This window comes from Microtus pennsylvanicus, chromosome 7 (genome assembly GCF_037038515.1).
Source record: "Microtus pennsylvanicus isolate mMicPen1 chromosome 7, mMicPen1.hap1, whole genome shotgun sequence".
NCBI lineage: Eukaryota > Metazoa > Chordata > Mammalia > Rodentia > Cricetidae > Microtus > Microtus pennsylvanicus.
The window spans coordinates 91109715-91126682 of NC_134585.1; the positions used below are offsets into that span (position 1 = coordinate 91109715).

Sequence of the window (16968 nt, forward strand, 5' to 3'; positions counted from 1 at the left end):
ACCAATGGAATTCCTCATAGGAGAGCGGTCACCGCCTCGGTCTCCAGCCAGATCCCGCCCCCGAGGGGCGTCACCCATGACGTCACGAAGGAAGTCCCGGCTCGGACGCCGCTTCCCACAGGGGGCCGAGGGAAGCTCGTCGCTCGTCGGATGACGCGAATTTACGCCGACCTGAAGGACCGGGAGGCGGAAAGCGTGGAAGGAGGCAGTCGCTGACCGTGGCTTTGGGGACGTGAACAGAGTAAGTCACAGATGGCCGGTAGTGCTACTCGGACGCGGTGAGGTGTACACTCGGCGGCCGGTCCCCTGCGGTCCAGCACACCCGCCGTGGCCCGCCTCACCCCGCCCCCCTAGCCCCTAGTCCGTTGGTTCTGCTGCTCGGTGCGCACGCGCAGTGCTCTGACTCCGCTTGCAGTTCCCATCCCGGCACGGAGGGGGCGGGCCGAGCTCAGTGTTGGGAGGTTTGGGGCACGCCCGGCTTCTGGGGGGGCTGTCCAGTGGCTGAGCGGTGCTCTGGGCGCTAGGCAGCTTGGGGTTGAGCTTCGGCTTCCAGAACACAGCAGTTGTGAGGACTTGCATTCTAAAATTGAGGCTTTTCTTTGGCAAGACTTCCGGCCTTTTAGTCTCCTATGGAAAGTCCGTTTTAGGGAGGAGCTGGCATTAAGCGATGAGTGTCAAATTCCGAGCACGCTTAGGACAGTTCACTGAGACTGGAAGGCCTCTGGAAGACTACCTTTAGTGGGACATCGAATGGCTTTAGAAAGCATGTTTACACTAGAAGGTTTATTCGGAGCAAAGATCCAGGCCATTGTCTTTTGCTCCCTTTGGATAGTCTTGTCATGACTACAGCTTTGGTTCTCAATCTTTTCGGCACACTTCTTTTTGTTCATAATAATAATAATAATAAAAGTATCATGGCCAAGTTTCTTTGAAAATTTTACATGTACCCATAGAAACATATTGTGTATGCTTTTACAAGCAAAGTGTTTACATCTAGTAGAAAATATGACATTCACTGTCTTTGAACAATGTTACAACTTTGTAACTTGTAGGAGAGCGTAAAAATGGAAACCATATTTGCCCGAGTAAGATGTAATTCGTTACTGGGCTGACCAGGGTCTGTTAGCATTCATTTCTACTTTCTACTGCATATTGATCTGCTCTTTGCTCCTTTCAATGGACTTGTGGCACTGAATTTTGCCATTCATTTTGTATTTGTACATTTTTCCTTTTCTTTAAAATTTATCTTGTAACCATCTCTTGAATTCCTAAGGTTTCTTGAAACTCACCTGAAGGGTCATGGGGCTTCAGACTAGGAATTCCTGGGTCAGACTATAATATGAATAGTGACAATTTGTAGAAGTTTCTACTAAAAGGTGGCAGTGTAAAAGTCAAACATACCAATGTTTGCTTACCTAACTAACTTTGACTAAGTTGCATAACCTAACAGCCTCCTTTTAAAAAGTTGAAAGAAACTGCATAGTATGATTGTCAAGATTTAAACTATGTATATTAAATAACTGGCATTGTTTCACAATAATTTTTTTATTCTTTGTTCCAAAACCATGGTGTTGGGGAGGAGGGTGTTTTTTCCACACAGGGTTTCTTTGTGCAGCCCTGACTCTTTTGGAACTCACCCATCTGCCTACCTCTGCCTCCTGAGTTCTAGGATTAAAGTTGTGCACCATCGTCACCCATTTAACAGTACTTTAATACTTAGGACAGCACAGAGAACCTGATGAGGAGTTACTGATGTTGCAAGGTTAGAAATAACCTTCACAAACCATATCAATATTATGACACATAGACTTCTGTAAAGAATAGATGACTTGTAGAGCATGTTATAAACTTGTCTTATTCTGATTCCTATTATGGGGAACACTAAAGGGAGATGAAAGCCATTTCAAAGATCAGTTTGGTAGGATTCAATGACAAATTGGTAAAGAACAGCTTGGCTGCATGTTGTGTTCTCCAGAGCAGCTATTTTTGTTTTGTTTTGAGAATCTTTTTAATTATGAATAGATGTGTCTAAATGTGCGCATGCGTACCACATGCCCACAGAGGCCAGAAGACTGCTTTGGATCCTCTAACTAGAGTTATAGGAGGTTGAGAACTTTGATGTCAGTACTAGAAACTGAACCTGTGTCCTCATAAGTGATGAGTGTTAACTACTGTGCCATATCTGCAGACCTCTCCACGGCAGCATTTTAAGTGCTTAAATTGCATTTTCTTTAATTAGTCTTCACAGTAACTATTATATAGGCAAGATTTATGTCCACATTTTATGGACCACAGAGATGAGAAGCATACAGAGCTTGCTTAATCAGCTTTGTGAGTTAGCGGTAATGAGAGTAAATAGGCATTGGAAGGAAAGGATAAATTCCCTTTGGAATGTTATTGCCGTAGAACCTCAGGAAAGTACAAATAGCACTAGGAGTATAGTAAGGACTGAAGAATAGTTCAGTGGTGGGATGCTGGCCTAGGATATGGAAGACCATCAGTATCAGGGAGAAAGACAGACAGAGGGGGATAAAGATATAGGGGCTCTGTAACCCAGGTATTGCCATGATGTAAGGCGGCTAAATTGTTGTACAGTCTTGTGACTTTCTGTTTATCTGTATCTTGCCCTAAATTGAAGGTGTGTTTGATTGTTCTGAACTGGAATATGCTAAGCTACAAAAGTAACCCTTAATAGAACCAGGAAGGAGGGCCTCTGGACTAAGAGAGTGGAATGATAACTGTAACATTCTACTATGTTTCTACTGTTCTGTCTGCTCTGCTTTAAATCTAGTGGATGTAGAGTAGTGTGGCTATAGATTCCACTATGCTTGGCTGAGATGAATGGTTCTCGACCTTCTTAATTCTCTGACCCTTTAGTACAAGTTCCTCATGGTGTGGTGACCCCCAACTATAAAATTATCCTCTTCCTACTTCATACCTGTAATTTTGCTACTGTTATGAATCATAATGATCTAATATGTGACCCCAATTCTTGACTCACAAATTGAAAACCTCTACCTTAGATAGTGGGCTTTAATGGAAAAGTTAATATAGAGTTTGAAGTCTTCCCTTATAACAGTTAGCTATAGAACTGCTATGTGATAATCTGTATTTATACCTTACCACCTTAGAAAAGAATTTGAAATGCATGGTACCTTATTTTTATTATATAGACCAAGCTGACCTCAAACTCACAGAGGTCCCCTTGCTAGTACTTCATGAGTGTTGGGATTTAGGTGTACACTACCATGCCCAACTCTAAGTACTTTTAAATGTATCTAACTACTTCACAAATAAATAATGACCAAATTAAAGTTTCTCCCTCTATATATTTAGATTGTAACGGGGTATATAGAAACAGAACTTTTAATTGCAGAGAGTGATGAGCAGAAGAAGAAAAGCTTGGAGTAAAGTTCAGATTGGCATCAAGGGTACTGTTTTAGGTTGTATTTTTAGAAAGGCCTCTCTGAGACAGTAACATTCCCAGATCTGGGTGAATTAAACTGTATAGGTGTACTGGGAAAAGAAACAGCAGAAAGAACAAAGACCTGAGACAGGAAGGGCTTTAACATACATAAGAAATTTAGAGATGACATGTTATAAGCCTGCTGGAAGGGCTGGAGAGGTGGCTCAGACAGAGGTTAAGCATACTGGCTGCTCTTCCAGAGGTCCTAAGTTCAATTCCCAGCAACCACATAATGTCTCATAACCATCTGCAATGAGATCTGGTGCCCTCTTCTGGCATGGAGGTGTTCTTGCAGGAGGAATATTGTATACATAATAAATAAATCTTTAAAAAAAAAGACTTGTGGAAGATAAAGTTGAAGAAATATGTTCAGGGCAGATTGAATAGGACCTAATAAACCTTTGTAAGGTCTTTGGACTCTATGTTTAATGTGGTGAGTCATTTGTACTAATTGTCCTGATTAACATATTTAAGTGATTGTCCTATGTTAATAAAATGATTATAAGAAAGCAGTAGTAGAAGCAAGTAGGCTAATAAGGAAGACCTTGGATAGTTAAGTGAGACATAATAACTTGGGCCAAATGGTTTATTAGGATGAGAAGAGTTAATGTTCAAGCTCTATTTTAAAGCCAATGCTAGTATAACCACTAATGAATTGACTTCAGGATGGATTGAGACTATTTTCTGCTCTTACTCTGTCTTGTAGTTCATATTTTTTAAAGTGATAAAAAAACATCTGTTAAGGGGCTGGAGAGATGGCTCAGTGGTAAAGAGCATTGCCTGCTCTTCCAAAGGTCCTGAGTTCAATTCCAGCAACCACATGGTGGCTCACAACCATCTGTAAAGAGGTCTGGTGCCCTCTTCTGGCCTGCAGACATAAACACAGACAGAATATTGTATACATAATTAATAAATAAATAAATAATCTGTTAAAATTTTAGACTTCTATGTTTATCATGTTAAGGTTAAGATATCCTGTAATGAACAAATGAAGATGTCAAGTACAACTGACTACTGGAATGTGGAACTAATGTGAGAATGTGGTTTGTGAAGTATGTAATAGCCCAATACTGATTAGCCAGGACCCTCAGAAAGGGTAAGTCGAGAAAGGAAGCAAAGATCTGACTTTAGTCATAGGCAACATATGAAGATAAAACACAGTAGAAGGAACCAAAAAGGGAAACTCTCATTTAAAGCTGTATGAAAAAAATGTTTACAAGGAAGGCATTTCTGACTGTAAGAGCTGCTGGGAGGTCAGGGAAGCCGTGCAGTGGGGCAGACACTGAGCACTAATATCAGGGTTCCACTAGAATGGTAGGAGAATCCCTACCTGCATTTTATATCTTCAGCTATCAGGTAGATGTTTTATTACTTGTGAGGTGCATCAAGGCCTTGCTACTTCTACCCTTTCACTTTAAAACACATTTTTTTTTTCATTTTTTAGGAACAGATACAGGGTGATATAGATACGCGCGCACACACACACACATACATACACATATATACACACACATACACATTGGTGTTTTGCCTGAATGTTTGTCTTTGGGAGGGTGTCAGAACTTGGATTTACAGACATTTGTTAACTGCCTTGTGGGTGCTGGGAATTGAACCTGGGTACTCTGGAAGAGCAGTCAGTGCTCTTAACTGCTGAGCCATCTCTCCAGCCCCTGCCTGGCAGCAGGAAGGCACAGGTGACAGATGCTTAAATATCGTACACATATACTTTCGAGGGTGTACAGTACACACAGTAGGTACAGCAACTTCCTCTCATGTAGGGCCTTAGACATAAAAGATATGTGCCTTCCCTATCAAAAGGTAATGTGTACATTTCTATATTAACTTACAGAATGGAAACTGAAAATCAAAAAATTATGGAAGAAAGCACTGAGAAGAGAAAAGAAGAAAAAAAGAAGCGCTCGAGGGTTAAACAGGTGCTTGCAGATATTGCTAAGCAAGTGGACTTCTGGTTTGGAGATGCAAACCTTCACAAGGACAGGTTTCTTCGAGAGCAAATTGAAAAATCTAGAGATGGATGTAAGTTTCCTTCCTCTTAAGGTCTTACAAGAGCTAGTTTGTTTATATTAAATTTTACTCCTATCACACATCCCACCCCTGTTTTAAAGCATCTTGTGCTTCACATTTCAACTAGATGTGGACATATCTCTTTTGGTGTCTTTTAACAAAATGAAGAAGTTGACCACTGATGGGAAGTTAATAGCCAGAGCATTGAAAAGCTCATCTGTTGTAGAGGTATTTTTTTCATTACACATTAACCACATCTGTTTGGGCAGGGGAGGGGTCTGGCACTGGGACCTTTACGTGTATCCATACCCGAGGTACATGAACTGGCGTTTTGGAACATCTGTGGTAGGATACCATAACCCTTATGGGGGGAGGTGGGAAGTGGAGGGAAAGTGAACTGGGATTGAAATATATAATTTTAATCAAAAAGGAGATGAAAATTAACGACACCAAGTTTATTAATATTTTAAAAGTTGGACTTAGAGGGAACCAGAATCCGGAGAAAAAAGCCCCTAGGTGAGAGACCAAAGGATGAGGAGGAACGCACTGTGTACGTGGTAAGAAAAACAAATTTAATTATAATTTTTTATTGATAAAATGTAGAATTTTAAAATGCTTAAACTGTTCATGACACTTTGATTTATACAGGAGTTACTTCCCAAAAATGTTACCCATAGCTGGATTGAAAGAGTATTTGGGAAATGTGGCAATGTGGTTTACATAAGTATTCCACATTACAAGTCTACTGGGGATCCAAAGGGATTTGCCTTTGTGGAGTTTGAAACAAAAGAGCAAGCAGCAAAAGCCATTGAGGTATGTCTGTAGGGCCCTGAAAACCAAGAAAAGTTAAAATGAGGTTAGTATGAATAAATTTGCATTCCCTTTTGCAATTGTTTTTTCAGTTTCTTAACAACCCACCCGAAGAAGCACCAAGAAAACCCGGCATATTTCCCAAGACAGTGAAAAACAAACCCATCCCTTCCTTAAGAGTAGCTGGTGAGTACCTAGGATTCAATTCAGGAAGCAAATATTGAATTGGCAGAGAAAATAAAATAATTTTTCCAACATTGTTGTTACAGAAGAGAAGAAAAAAAAGAAAAAGAAAAAAGGCAGGATAAAGAAGGAAGACAGTGTGCAGGGTAAAGAGTTAGACACAAGCAGCGTGGGAGTGTCTAAAGCGAAGAGACAAAGGACTGCTTCCGAGGGCTCTGAAGCAGAAACCCCTGATGCTCCAAAGCAACCTGCAAAGAAAAAGAAAAAACGGGAAAAGGTGGAGACATCCATCTTGCCTGAAGTTAGAGCAGGGAAAAGGGAGAGAAGCGGTGCTGAGGACGAAGACTGCCTCCCCCTCAGGCCTAAAGCCAAGAAGAGGGCTCAGAAGGACAGCATTAGTGAGGCTGCTTCTGAAGTCTCCAAAGAAAGCAGAGGTACTGTGTTAGGATTAGACAGCAAACATTTTAGCTACTTCGTAACCACAACTTGTCTTAAGAGAATCTTTCTTCCAGACCTAGAATTCTGCTCTACAGAAGAGGAGAAGGAGTCTGGAGACAGAAAAGGTGATTCTCTCCTAAAAGTGAAAAGGAAGCACAAGAAGAAACACAAGGAGAGACATAAGATGGGAGAAGAGGTTATACCGTTGAGAGTTTTGTCTAAGTAAGTACCCGTTCTCCGTGGCAGTTGGACACAAGCCCATCACCATTGCTAAAGTGCAATTCCAATTTCTATTCGACAGAGTTGTATATTAGCAACAGTGATGGCCTATGGTCAGTCCATTTGCAGTACAAAGTGAAGATAAGTAGGAGCCACCACACTCAAACATGGAAGCACTTATTTTTACAAAATCACAGCAAGTGGCTCCATGTTAAAGTAAAGGAGGCCCCTTAAACAGTTCGGTGAAGCTCTCTTAAAGGCACAAGATTATAACAGGAAAACTTACCATCACCAAAACATGGGAGCACTTACTTTCTTAATTCCAAAGCAAGTACATCCACGTTTAAGTGATGGGGAGCCCAGTCTTTACAAGTTCTAGTTTTAATCTGTAGCATTTTTAAATTAAGATGCTAAATGGTTGAGACAACACGCCAGGTATTCCCATGTGAAAACAGAGGAAACCCCTTCAAACTCACAAGCGGTTAGCTTTTTCCACTCCAAAGGTGTACATTGAATTCACTTCTACTAAAACAGAGAAGCACTTACTCTTTCTTAAATAAGACAGAAAGCACTCCCATGTTAAAGTTGAAGGGAACCCACCCACTAGGCTGCTGTTATAAAAAGATAGGAAAAAGAAATGTCAAGCATAGCAGAGATACTTTACCATTGTGAAGTGGCGGCCAAAGAATCCAGTTCTCTGCTTGGAGAGTGAAAGAGAGGAACTTTAGACACTTGTATTTATACTACTCCTAAACTCCTGAACTCCTTTTGGCTTTCTATCTCAGAGAATCATTACAAGAGCCTTTGTTATTTTAATGTATCAGCTCTCAGGGAAAGTAGATCCTGGGATCCTGGGTAGGGCTGGATTTTTTTTTTTCTTTTTTGAAGTAAACAGATGTCAATGTTAACTGCTAAAACCATTACCACAAGATATCCTTCTCTTTAAAAAAAAAAAAAACTCCTATCTGCTTGTTTGATGGCACAGATTAGGGTAACAATGAGCACTCCCACAGAGCCAGGAGATGCATTGTGCTTCTCTCTGGAGGAGTCCTGGCTGTTTGAAGAGACATCTACATGGTAAATGTATGTAAATAAATAAATTGCTTCCATGGGGTGTTTTTTTTCTTCTTAGAAATTCCTTTCGATTTACGTAAATCCTTAGGAATGTTATCTCTCAAATTGGAAGCAATTTAACAAATCTTTGAATTTTAGTGTCTCATTTTCCCCCAAAGTTGCCTAATTTAGTGAATATTACTTGGAGGAAGTAACTCAGAATTTTCCTTTTGCAATTAAAAATTCTAGAAACATATCAGGAACTTAGCTGGGAAATGAAAGCATTTTACCTTACTATTAATGAAAAGGAACTTTGTGTGTTTGCTAGATAGATTTATGGCTTAAGAACTAATTAAGTGTATGCTTTTAAAAGAAAGGAGAGTTGGGAAGACGGAATTTCAGAGTTCTCAGTGAGTCATCATGTCACTATTTCAGTAGTTCATTTCTTTGTTTTACAGAACTGAATGGATGGATTTGAAAAAAGAGTATTTGGCACTGCAAAAAGCCAGTATGGCTTCTCTAAAAAAAACAATATCTCAAATCAAACTGGAATCAGAAATGGACACAGACTGTGCAGTGCCCAGCAAGTCTGGAGAGAGGAGTGGCAAAGGTGAGGGTCAGTGTAACAGCAGCTTTCGTGCTGTGATGCGCCGGGGACTGGGTCTAGTCCGAGGATTTCCTGGTGCTTGTGTTGCAGTGGTAGAGTGCTTTCCCCAGATTTAAGATGAACTGCCCCAGAAAAAACTGAAAAGGGAAGGGGAGAAAATTGAAGTGTTTGTATTCTCTCTTCATCACCAGCGAGTTTACTCACGACTGCCTGTACGTACCAATGAAAACTGAAGTTTCAGTGTCAGATAAATTCTCATCATGAACATATTAAAGAATTATTCTTATTGATTGTGACATTAGTAAAGATTTTTTGTTGTAAATATTTTTTATTTGTTTATTTTAGCTCATCTATTTATTTTACATCCCAGCTGCAGCCTCCCCCCATCCTCCCCTTGCAGCCCCTCCTCCCCATTCATTCCCCATTCTCCTTTATTCGAGTTTTATTCTTTGGTTCGGGCAATGATGCATTTTATTTCATGTTAATTTCCAGATGAGCATTGTGATTCATTAATAGTAATTTTAAATTGTACAAGTACTAAGTTATTTCAGTTCATTAGCCTGAGAAGTCATTACTGCTGTTGTAGAGTGGTGCGCCTCATGTTAATGTCAGGTGTGGGAAAGTTATTTCTGGCCTTTTCCTTTTCACAGAGTGCTGCCCTCAGGAGAAGGTTAATGCGCAGGGCCCACAGTTCGTGAACGGAGTGATTGTGAAGATCATGAGCACAGAGCCTCTACCAGGCAGGAAACAAGTCAGGGTAATGTTTATGTGTGAAACGTTTTTCAAAGAATATGAAAATCAAAACAAGTCCAGGTAGAATTTGGACCTCTGATTTTGTAGAGTTTGAGTCTCTGGTAACTTTGATAACTCATAGGTTTAATCTGAATACAAATCCTTCAGGAAATGAGATATGCATTGAACTGTCTGAATGCCTTACCTTCCCGAGTCACTAATGCCTGCAGTGTAGTTCAGGGAGAGCTGTGCAGGGATTCTAAGTTGCAGTTGTTGAGAATAAGTATTCACTGTTGTGCTCTGAAAGTTTTGTCAGTTCTGAGAGTTTTACAAAGCTATTTGGTGCCATAGTTTTTTAAGACTGGATTTAATAATATACTTGTTAAAGACTTTATTTTGCAGGCTGTAACCATATGCTACTGTTTTGTTTTGAAGCCAGCCACTGTATTTATGGATTTATATTCATCAGGACTAAGATTCCCAAATGACCGTTCCTTTTGTTGTTTTTCTAAGACAGGTTTTCTGTTGTAGCACAGGCTGTCTCAACTTATTATTTGTCCCAGGCCAACAATCCTCCTGTTTCAACTTTCCAGCCTAGCCACTTTATTTTATACTGTATAAATTTTTTTATAACATTTTAATTACTTCTTTAACATCTTAGGACTTTTAATACTATACATTATGTTGTTTTTGTTTTCTATACAACTGTACCAATCTCATATTTTAATTGAAATAAGCAGTGAGGTAGTTTTATTCCCTGTGATCTGCGTGCACTCTTGTTACTGATTACCAGACTGTCGGTCATTATATAGGTTTCGCATGAAGAGATTAGCCTGACTTGATAGTGGATATATAGTAAATATCTTTTGAACTATGGTACTCTAAACTCTTACCACTACCAAGGGCTACATTACAGTTTCATCAACTTACTACAGACTGATCTCTTACTGTATCCTAATTAATTTGATTAGCTAGATTTAAAAGCTGTGAAGACATCTCAGTTATAATTCTCTCCACTTCTCTTTTGTCTTGATTTATTAAGCACGTGTTTTTACTAAGGGTGTTTTTTTTTTTTACTAAGGGTGTTCTTATGTTACAGTGTACTGTGTGTAGGACTTTCTATCTTCTAAAGATAGCAAATCTCTATTATCCTTTACTGTTATTAAGCTGTTTTTATTCTACAATGAAATAATATTTCAAGATCCTCAATTCCTTCTATGACTCTGGAAATTTATTACATTAAAGTAATTTTAGTTCTTTGTGCCTAGAAAATTCTGGTCTAACCTAAAGACTTCCTTTCCAGTTAGAAATCTGTATTTATTTCTTTTGCTTTAATGATGGAAATTTGGCAGGTAAGATTACTGTAACATTCCTGCATAAATGCATTGTGTTCTCTAGAGAACCTACTGTGAGAAAAAAAATAGATTAAGAATGCAGGAATCTTCTTAATTAGTCTTCACAGCGGGACATTATAATAGGTAAAACTCTCCCCCTTGTGGGGTACCTCAGCTTGCTTAGAAAGTGTTACTTAGGTATTTTATCTGAAACTGAGAGCTGTCAGCTGTGTTCCAGTAAATCTACCCGTGAACCCTAGGATTCCTCTTGTAAAATGTTGAAAGATGGTTCCATGTGTTCTAAGTCAAACATGGTATTGTATAGGTGAGTGAAAATAAACTTCTCAAGTCCTTTCTTTTAATCTTTCTTGTACTAACCTGGCTAGGTTGCTGGGGGAGGGGTCATTTATATTCCACTCTGCAAATCTTGCCTTTAGCTGATCCTCCGTAACCTATGTAAGTTCATGTTTAAATAATAGAGTTCCAAGAGGATGAGGGAAAGTAGTTTGCAGTGAGTTGTTAGATTGCTTCTCATTTTTGTCCGAATTATTTTAAGAGTATTTTTGTGTATTTTAGAAGTGGTTTATGTATTTACCCTACAACTACATAGTAACTTATTGATACATTTGACAACCTTTGTGGGTACATTCATTAATTGTGAGCCATTTTAGGTCTTGATTTTAAATCTTTATACTTTTTTATCATTATAGGATGTTTTGGCCACAATCTCAGAAGTTGTTTACGTTGATTTGCTAGAAGGAGATACTGAATGCCATGCCCGATTCAAAACTCCTGAGGATGCGCAGGCAGTAATGAGTGCACAGACTGAAATTAGAAAGAAGCACTGTTGGAACCTCGAGGTCCTTTCTGGTAAAACCTAATTTGTTTTTTCTTTTTTAATAAACAGTTATTATTGTAGGTAATTTTAATTGTTCTGCGTTGGAAGTATCTTCTCACCCATCCCCATACATTCTCCTGCTAAGATTAGAATCTATATCCTTCTACTCGGTGACCAGAGCTATTGTTTGTTTTTAAGGTGATCACGAGCAGAGGTACTGGCAGAAGATATTGGTAGATAGACAGGCCAAACTTAATCAACCTCGGGAAAAGAAAAGAGGCACGGAGAAGGTAAGGGCAACCATTGAATGCATCTTCTGACAGTAATAAGTGAGGATAAATTCACTTTGGCTTTCCTATTAGAGTACTGTTTCAGACGGAGAAAGAATGCAGTTTTCTCCTGGCTTCAAAATAGATGAGATTAAGATCATTTGCTCACAGGGATCCATAATTGTAATTTAGGATTTTTCTGTGCTTTGAAGCAGTGATACATGTTAAGTATACACAGTCTTGATTTGTAACTGCTGTGTTTTGTAGTTTGAGAATAATGTGGTTCTGAGTGGCAATGAGAATTGTTACTATTATTGTTGTTGTTAAATTGTTATTTTTCTAATAATAAATAAGTGGCCCAAGCAAACTGAAATAATTAAAACAATCATCAACAATTTTATTTCTATGATAATTTATATAATTAGTTGCTCACCAAGAATAGTGTTTATTCTTTGCAAACAGTATTATTCTTTTAAATATTGTTCAGCCAAAGTGCTTAAAACAACTTGTTAAGAACTTTGAAAGCCCTGATTCAAATGTCCTCTGCTTATTGGCTTGGGTATGTTTTTCATCAGTGCTCCTTTGGCATTTATGATGATTGACAGGAACGTTTGCTGCTATTGGTCTTTGTGAATTTTTTTTCTTGAATGGAGCCTGATCTTGCTGAGATGGGAAGGCTCCCCCTTCCTCTCTCAAAGCTCTTTTTAGTCTTGGAGGTGTTAATTTTAAAGCTTGTTTGAGATGGTCAGATGTTAAAGTCAGTAATTCAGAACAGATAAATGAACTGTAATCAGGTCAGCAATATTTATTCTTCTGATTTGTGTGAAGTTCTGTTTAAATTGTCTGTATTTTTCTTACTAGTATTTTAACACTATAAATTTATCAAGATTCATCTTAGTCTCACGCAAAGAAATAAGCATTTCCAGAGTATTTTATAAAATTAAACTAGAACAACAAAAATTTAAGTTACTCATTTTCCAGTTTTTACATGCTTTATTATCAAGCTTGTTAGCCTGGTCTAGGTAGAAACAGCTGACTTCAGGGATTAAAATGCAGTGAATCTTCCACACCTGGTAAATGGTATTGGAATCTTGTTAGAAGAAATTTAACCACAGCTAACTTGTTTGCCAATCTTGTTGGTGGTGTTTTTTTCCTGGTGCTGGAGATTAAGTAAGTGGTCTGCCAATGAACTAGGGCATGATAATACTCTCTGAATATATTAGCCCCCATTCCTGCAAGTAGAATAATAGGTATGGATAATAAATCCTCTTGTTGTCCCTCAGCGTGGCACAGGAGCTTTTACATCCACCCAAGAGTTCAGAAGTGCATTACTGTAGGCTAAAAAAAATGGGAATTAGATGTATAAAAAACAGTGGAAGAATTTCAGTGATTCTGGCATGATTCCTTCCTCACTAGACGCTGGTGCACCTCCAGTGGGAGAAAAGCACTTAACTTAAAACCCCAAAATTCTTAGTTTCATGCTGTGGGGTAGAACACATTTCAGAACCTCGTTCCTGTTCAGTTTATCAGGACTGAACGTAGAAAACTAAATCAGTAGAGTATACTTTGCATAGATGTTTACATATGAAAATCAGTGACATCTAAATGAACTCGTAAAGGATTGGGAACTTAAGGAAGGATCTGCCAAAGGGAAATGACTTGGGTTTTTTTTGCCCCAGATCTTGGTAGGATGCCCTTATAAGTCAGGAATTTCAAACCAAGGACTTATGGTAAAATTTTTATTTCTTCCTTGAGTTGTTTAAATATTCTGTAAAATATTTAAACTATATTTTTAAATATATGTGAATGTGTCTGTCCCACAGAGTGCATTCGGTAATTAAAGGACAGCTTGCTGGAATCAGTTCTGTTCCTCTACCATGTGGGTCCTAAGGATGGAACTCTGATTGTTAGGCTTTAAAGCAAGTGCCTTTAACCCTAAAGCATCTCCCACCACCTGCTTTTTTTTTTTTTAGATGTTTGGCTTTGTTTTTAATTAGAGTGGCCTTTTCAATGCAAATTACTGCTGTCTGTTTCCAGACAAAGGCAGAATTCCTGTTTGTGAACAACATTGGTGTGCTAGGGTGCCAAGAATTTTTTATTCTTACATTTGTGAACAGTATTTTCATTTAATTATGTCATGACTGCCTGCCAATCAGATATGGCATGATATTTGACTCATGGATTGATTGATTGATTTAGACAAGGTTTGTGTTATCATTCTTACCTCAAGCTCTGTGTAGTTGACAACAACTTTGCAATTCTGATCCCTCAGCTCTTGCCAACTGAGTGCTCAACTTGCAGGCTGGTCCCTCTATCCAAGTTATGTGGTGTTTAGGTATAAAACCTGGGGCTTTGTATATTCTACAACTCAGTTACATCCCTACCTCCAGAGCCAATATTTTTAAGAGAAAAATAAGACTACACTATAATTTTTTTTTCTCTTAAGGAAGCTTTTGGCTTCTGGTGCAATAGTTTGTGCTTGCAATCCCAGCTATTCAGAAGACAGAAGAATAACCTGGGTTACAGAGACCTACTGCTGAAAAGCAGCAGCATCTGCTTTGGGAATGTTTCAATCTGTTGTCTTATGTGTTTCCAAAAATCTTTTTTTCCTCCTGTATACATATATACATACACACACACACACACACACACACACATATATGTGTGTGTGTGTGTGTGGGTGGGTGTATATATAAAATCATATTTTATATAATCTGTAATTTAGTACATTTTTATTTAATAAAGACAGATTTTAATAGTAGATTATTATTTGAAATCTTAACTTTTCATTTGTAAAATAAATTTAAACATTTTAAGAGGTATAATTGGTACAAAAGAATTGTAACATGAGCTGGGTGTGGTGATTTATGTCTTTATTCCTAGCACTTGGCATTCAAAGCCAACCTGGCCCCATAGTGAGTTCCAGGATAGCAAAGGCTACACAGAGAAACCCTGTCTCAACAAAACAGAACAACAACAAAAGAATTGTGTAATATTTGAGGTAGGGTAAAAAAATTAAGCCTGGTGTGGTGGTGCACACCTTTAATGGCAGCACTCAGGCTAAATCTCTCCAGTTAGAGGCCAGCCCGACAGGACTACAAAGTAAGGTTTGGTCTCAAAACTAAATGAGTAAGCTGGGCGTGGTGGCATATGCCTTTTATCCTTAGTACTCTCTGAGTTCGAGGCCAGCCTAGTCAGTAGAGCAAGTTCCAGGACAGCCAGGGCTACACAGAGAAACCTTGTCTCAAAAAACCAAAATAATAATAAATGTGTAGAATGGCCATGTGTGTCACTCTGCTTGGATTATCTCTCCAGTAAACAGTTATTTTGATTTGTTTTCCTGAAAAAGGGTCCCACTGTGTTGCTCAGGCTGGCTTTGAATTCACAGAGATCCAACTTTCTCTGCCTTTGGAGTGCAGGGATTAAAGGTATGTGGCACCTTGCCTGTTCAGTTAGCAGTTTGTAAAGCAAATATGAGTAGTACACAGAGGTATCAAATCTCACTCAAGTAGTATGTAAATCTTTAATCACAAAGTAATTGAGGACCCCATACCATTTAGTCTTAGGAATTAATAACCAAGTCCAGAGAACATACAAAATAATGCTAAGCTGTGAGTCTTCAGTGATGAGTAACCTACATTTCAGTTGAAAGATTTTGAGTTATGCACTATAATTGGAGGGAGATAGAGGTTTCAGATATTTAAGATCTGTTGCATAAAAATCTCCAGTTCTCTGTAAACTGATTAGATCAAAACATAACGATCTTATTTGTCATTCTACCCCTGGCTTTTAAAAATGTCATTCAACCTGATAACATAAGACTTTCATAGTGGCAACTGTATTTTTTTTTCAATTTTGAAGTTTCTGAGACATTCTAATTTCTTACTTTTTCTCTATAGTTAATCACCAAAGCTGAGAAGATTAGACTGGCCAAGACTCAACAAGCCAGTCAGCACATTCGATTCTCTGAGTATGATTGAGAAAGATGAGTTTCCTATGGGTTTCCTTGCCAGAGTGTTCTAAGAATGCTGGGACTGCTTGATGGATGTTCTGCTGAGATCTACATTTAAAGAAAAAGAAAACCTTTGTTCCTCAGTGTGGAACTGAGACTTTTCTTAGAGACAAACATATTATATGTTATTTTTTTTTTCAATGACGCTCATGTTGAAATTATGCAGTCAACATCAAATGATTTTATAAATAAATATGTTTTAAAAATTATTGTTTTGTTTGTGTTTACAAAAAGCAACATGAGCCAGGCGGTGGTGGCGCACGCCTTTAGTCCCAGCACTTGGGAGGCAGAGGCAGGCGGATCTCTGTGAGTTTGAGACCAGCCTGGTCTACAAGAGCTAGTTCCAGGAGAGCCTCCAAAACCAGAGAAACCCTGTCTCAAAAAAGCAAAAAAAGAAAAAAGCAACATGATTATAAAAATGCATGAATATCAGATGCAAACTAACTTGCTTTTTTTTTTTTTTTTTTTTGCTACAAGCAGATGTGGTAAGTTTTCCATTCTATTTTTTTCTCATCTTCCCTTCCTTTGAGAAACAGGTCATATGGACTGTTTTATTTAAATACTGAATTTTAAAAGCATTGAGTTTGTTTTTCATAAATAAGACATTTTAATTTGATTGAATGATGTGCCAGGTACTATGAGCTTGAGGAAAACTGAAATCTGTTATGTTTTCCAGAAATTCATAAGACTAAAGTAATTAAGTTGTTTTCAGAAGTTTATTTACAGTCGTTTCGAAGGAGCGGCATCTCCATCAGAATCCTCTGAAAGGTGTCTCTGTTCCTTGAGGTAATATATCATTTCTGCTCCCACTGGCTTTGACCACTGCCTGCCAGAGTGGCAGTTTCTGTGTACTTTGTGAGGCCTATGGTCAGGCATCTTAACCTCTGTGACCCACAGAAAGAAAGGGTCACTAGCTGAGGAACAGCAGCTGAACACTGCCAAATATAAGTACCTGGCAAGTTGCCTTTGCCTTTTTTTACCT

General features: G+C 38.5%; 1 protein-coding gene across 2 annotated transcripts; it reads left to right on the forward strand.

The window, feature by feature from the left end:
• The first annotated feature begins 106 nt into the window (after positions 1–106).
• Larp7 (La ribonucleoprotein 7, transcriptional regulator) lies at positions 107–16195 on the forward strand. Of its 2 annotated transcripts, XM_075981377.1 has the most exons (13): positions 107–241; positions 5316–5503; positions 5619–5719; positions 5965–6048; positions 6140–6304; positions 6394–6487; positions 6571–6918; positions 6997–7144; positions 8653–8804; positions 9452–9558; positions 11578–11737; positions 11904–11995; positions 15874–16195. In XM_075981377.1, exons 2-13 carry the CDS (start codon positions 5317–5319, stop codon positions 15952–15954), a joined length of 1719 nt encoding a protein of 572 aa, XP_075837492.1. In that variant the 5' UTR covers positions 107–241; position 5316; the 3' UTR covers positions 15955–16195. The 2 variants fall into 2 exon arrangements, with proteins under 2 accessions (XP_075837492.1, XP_075837491.1); XM_075981376.1 differs by having other exon boundaries at positions 6571–7144.
• Positions 16196–16968: the final 773 nt, after the last annotated feature.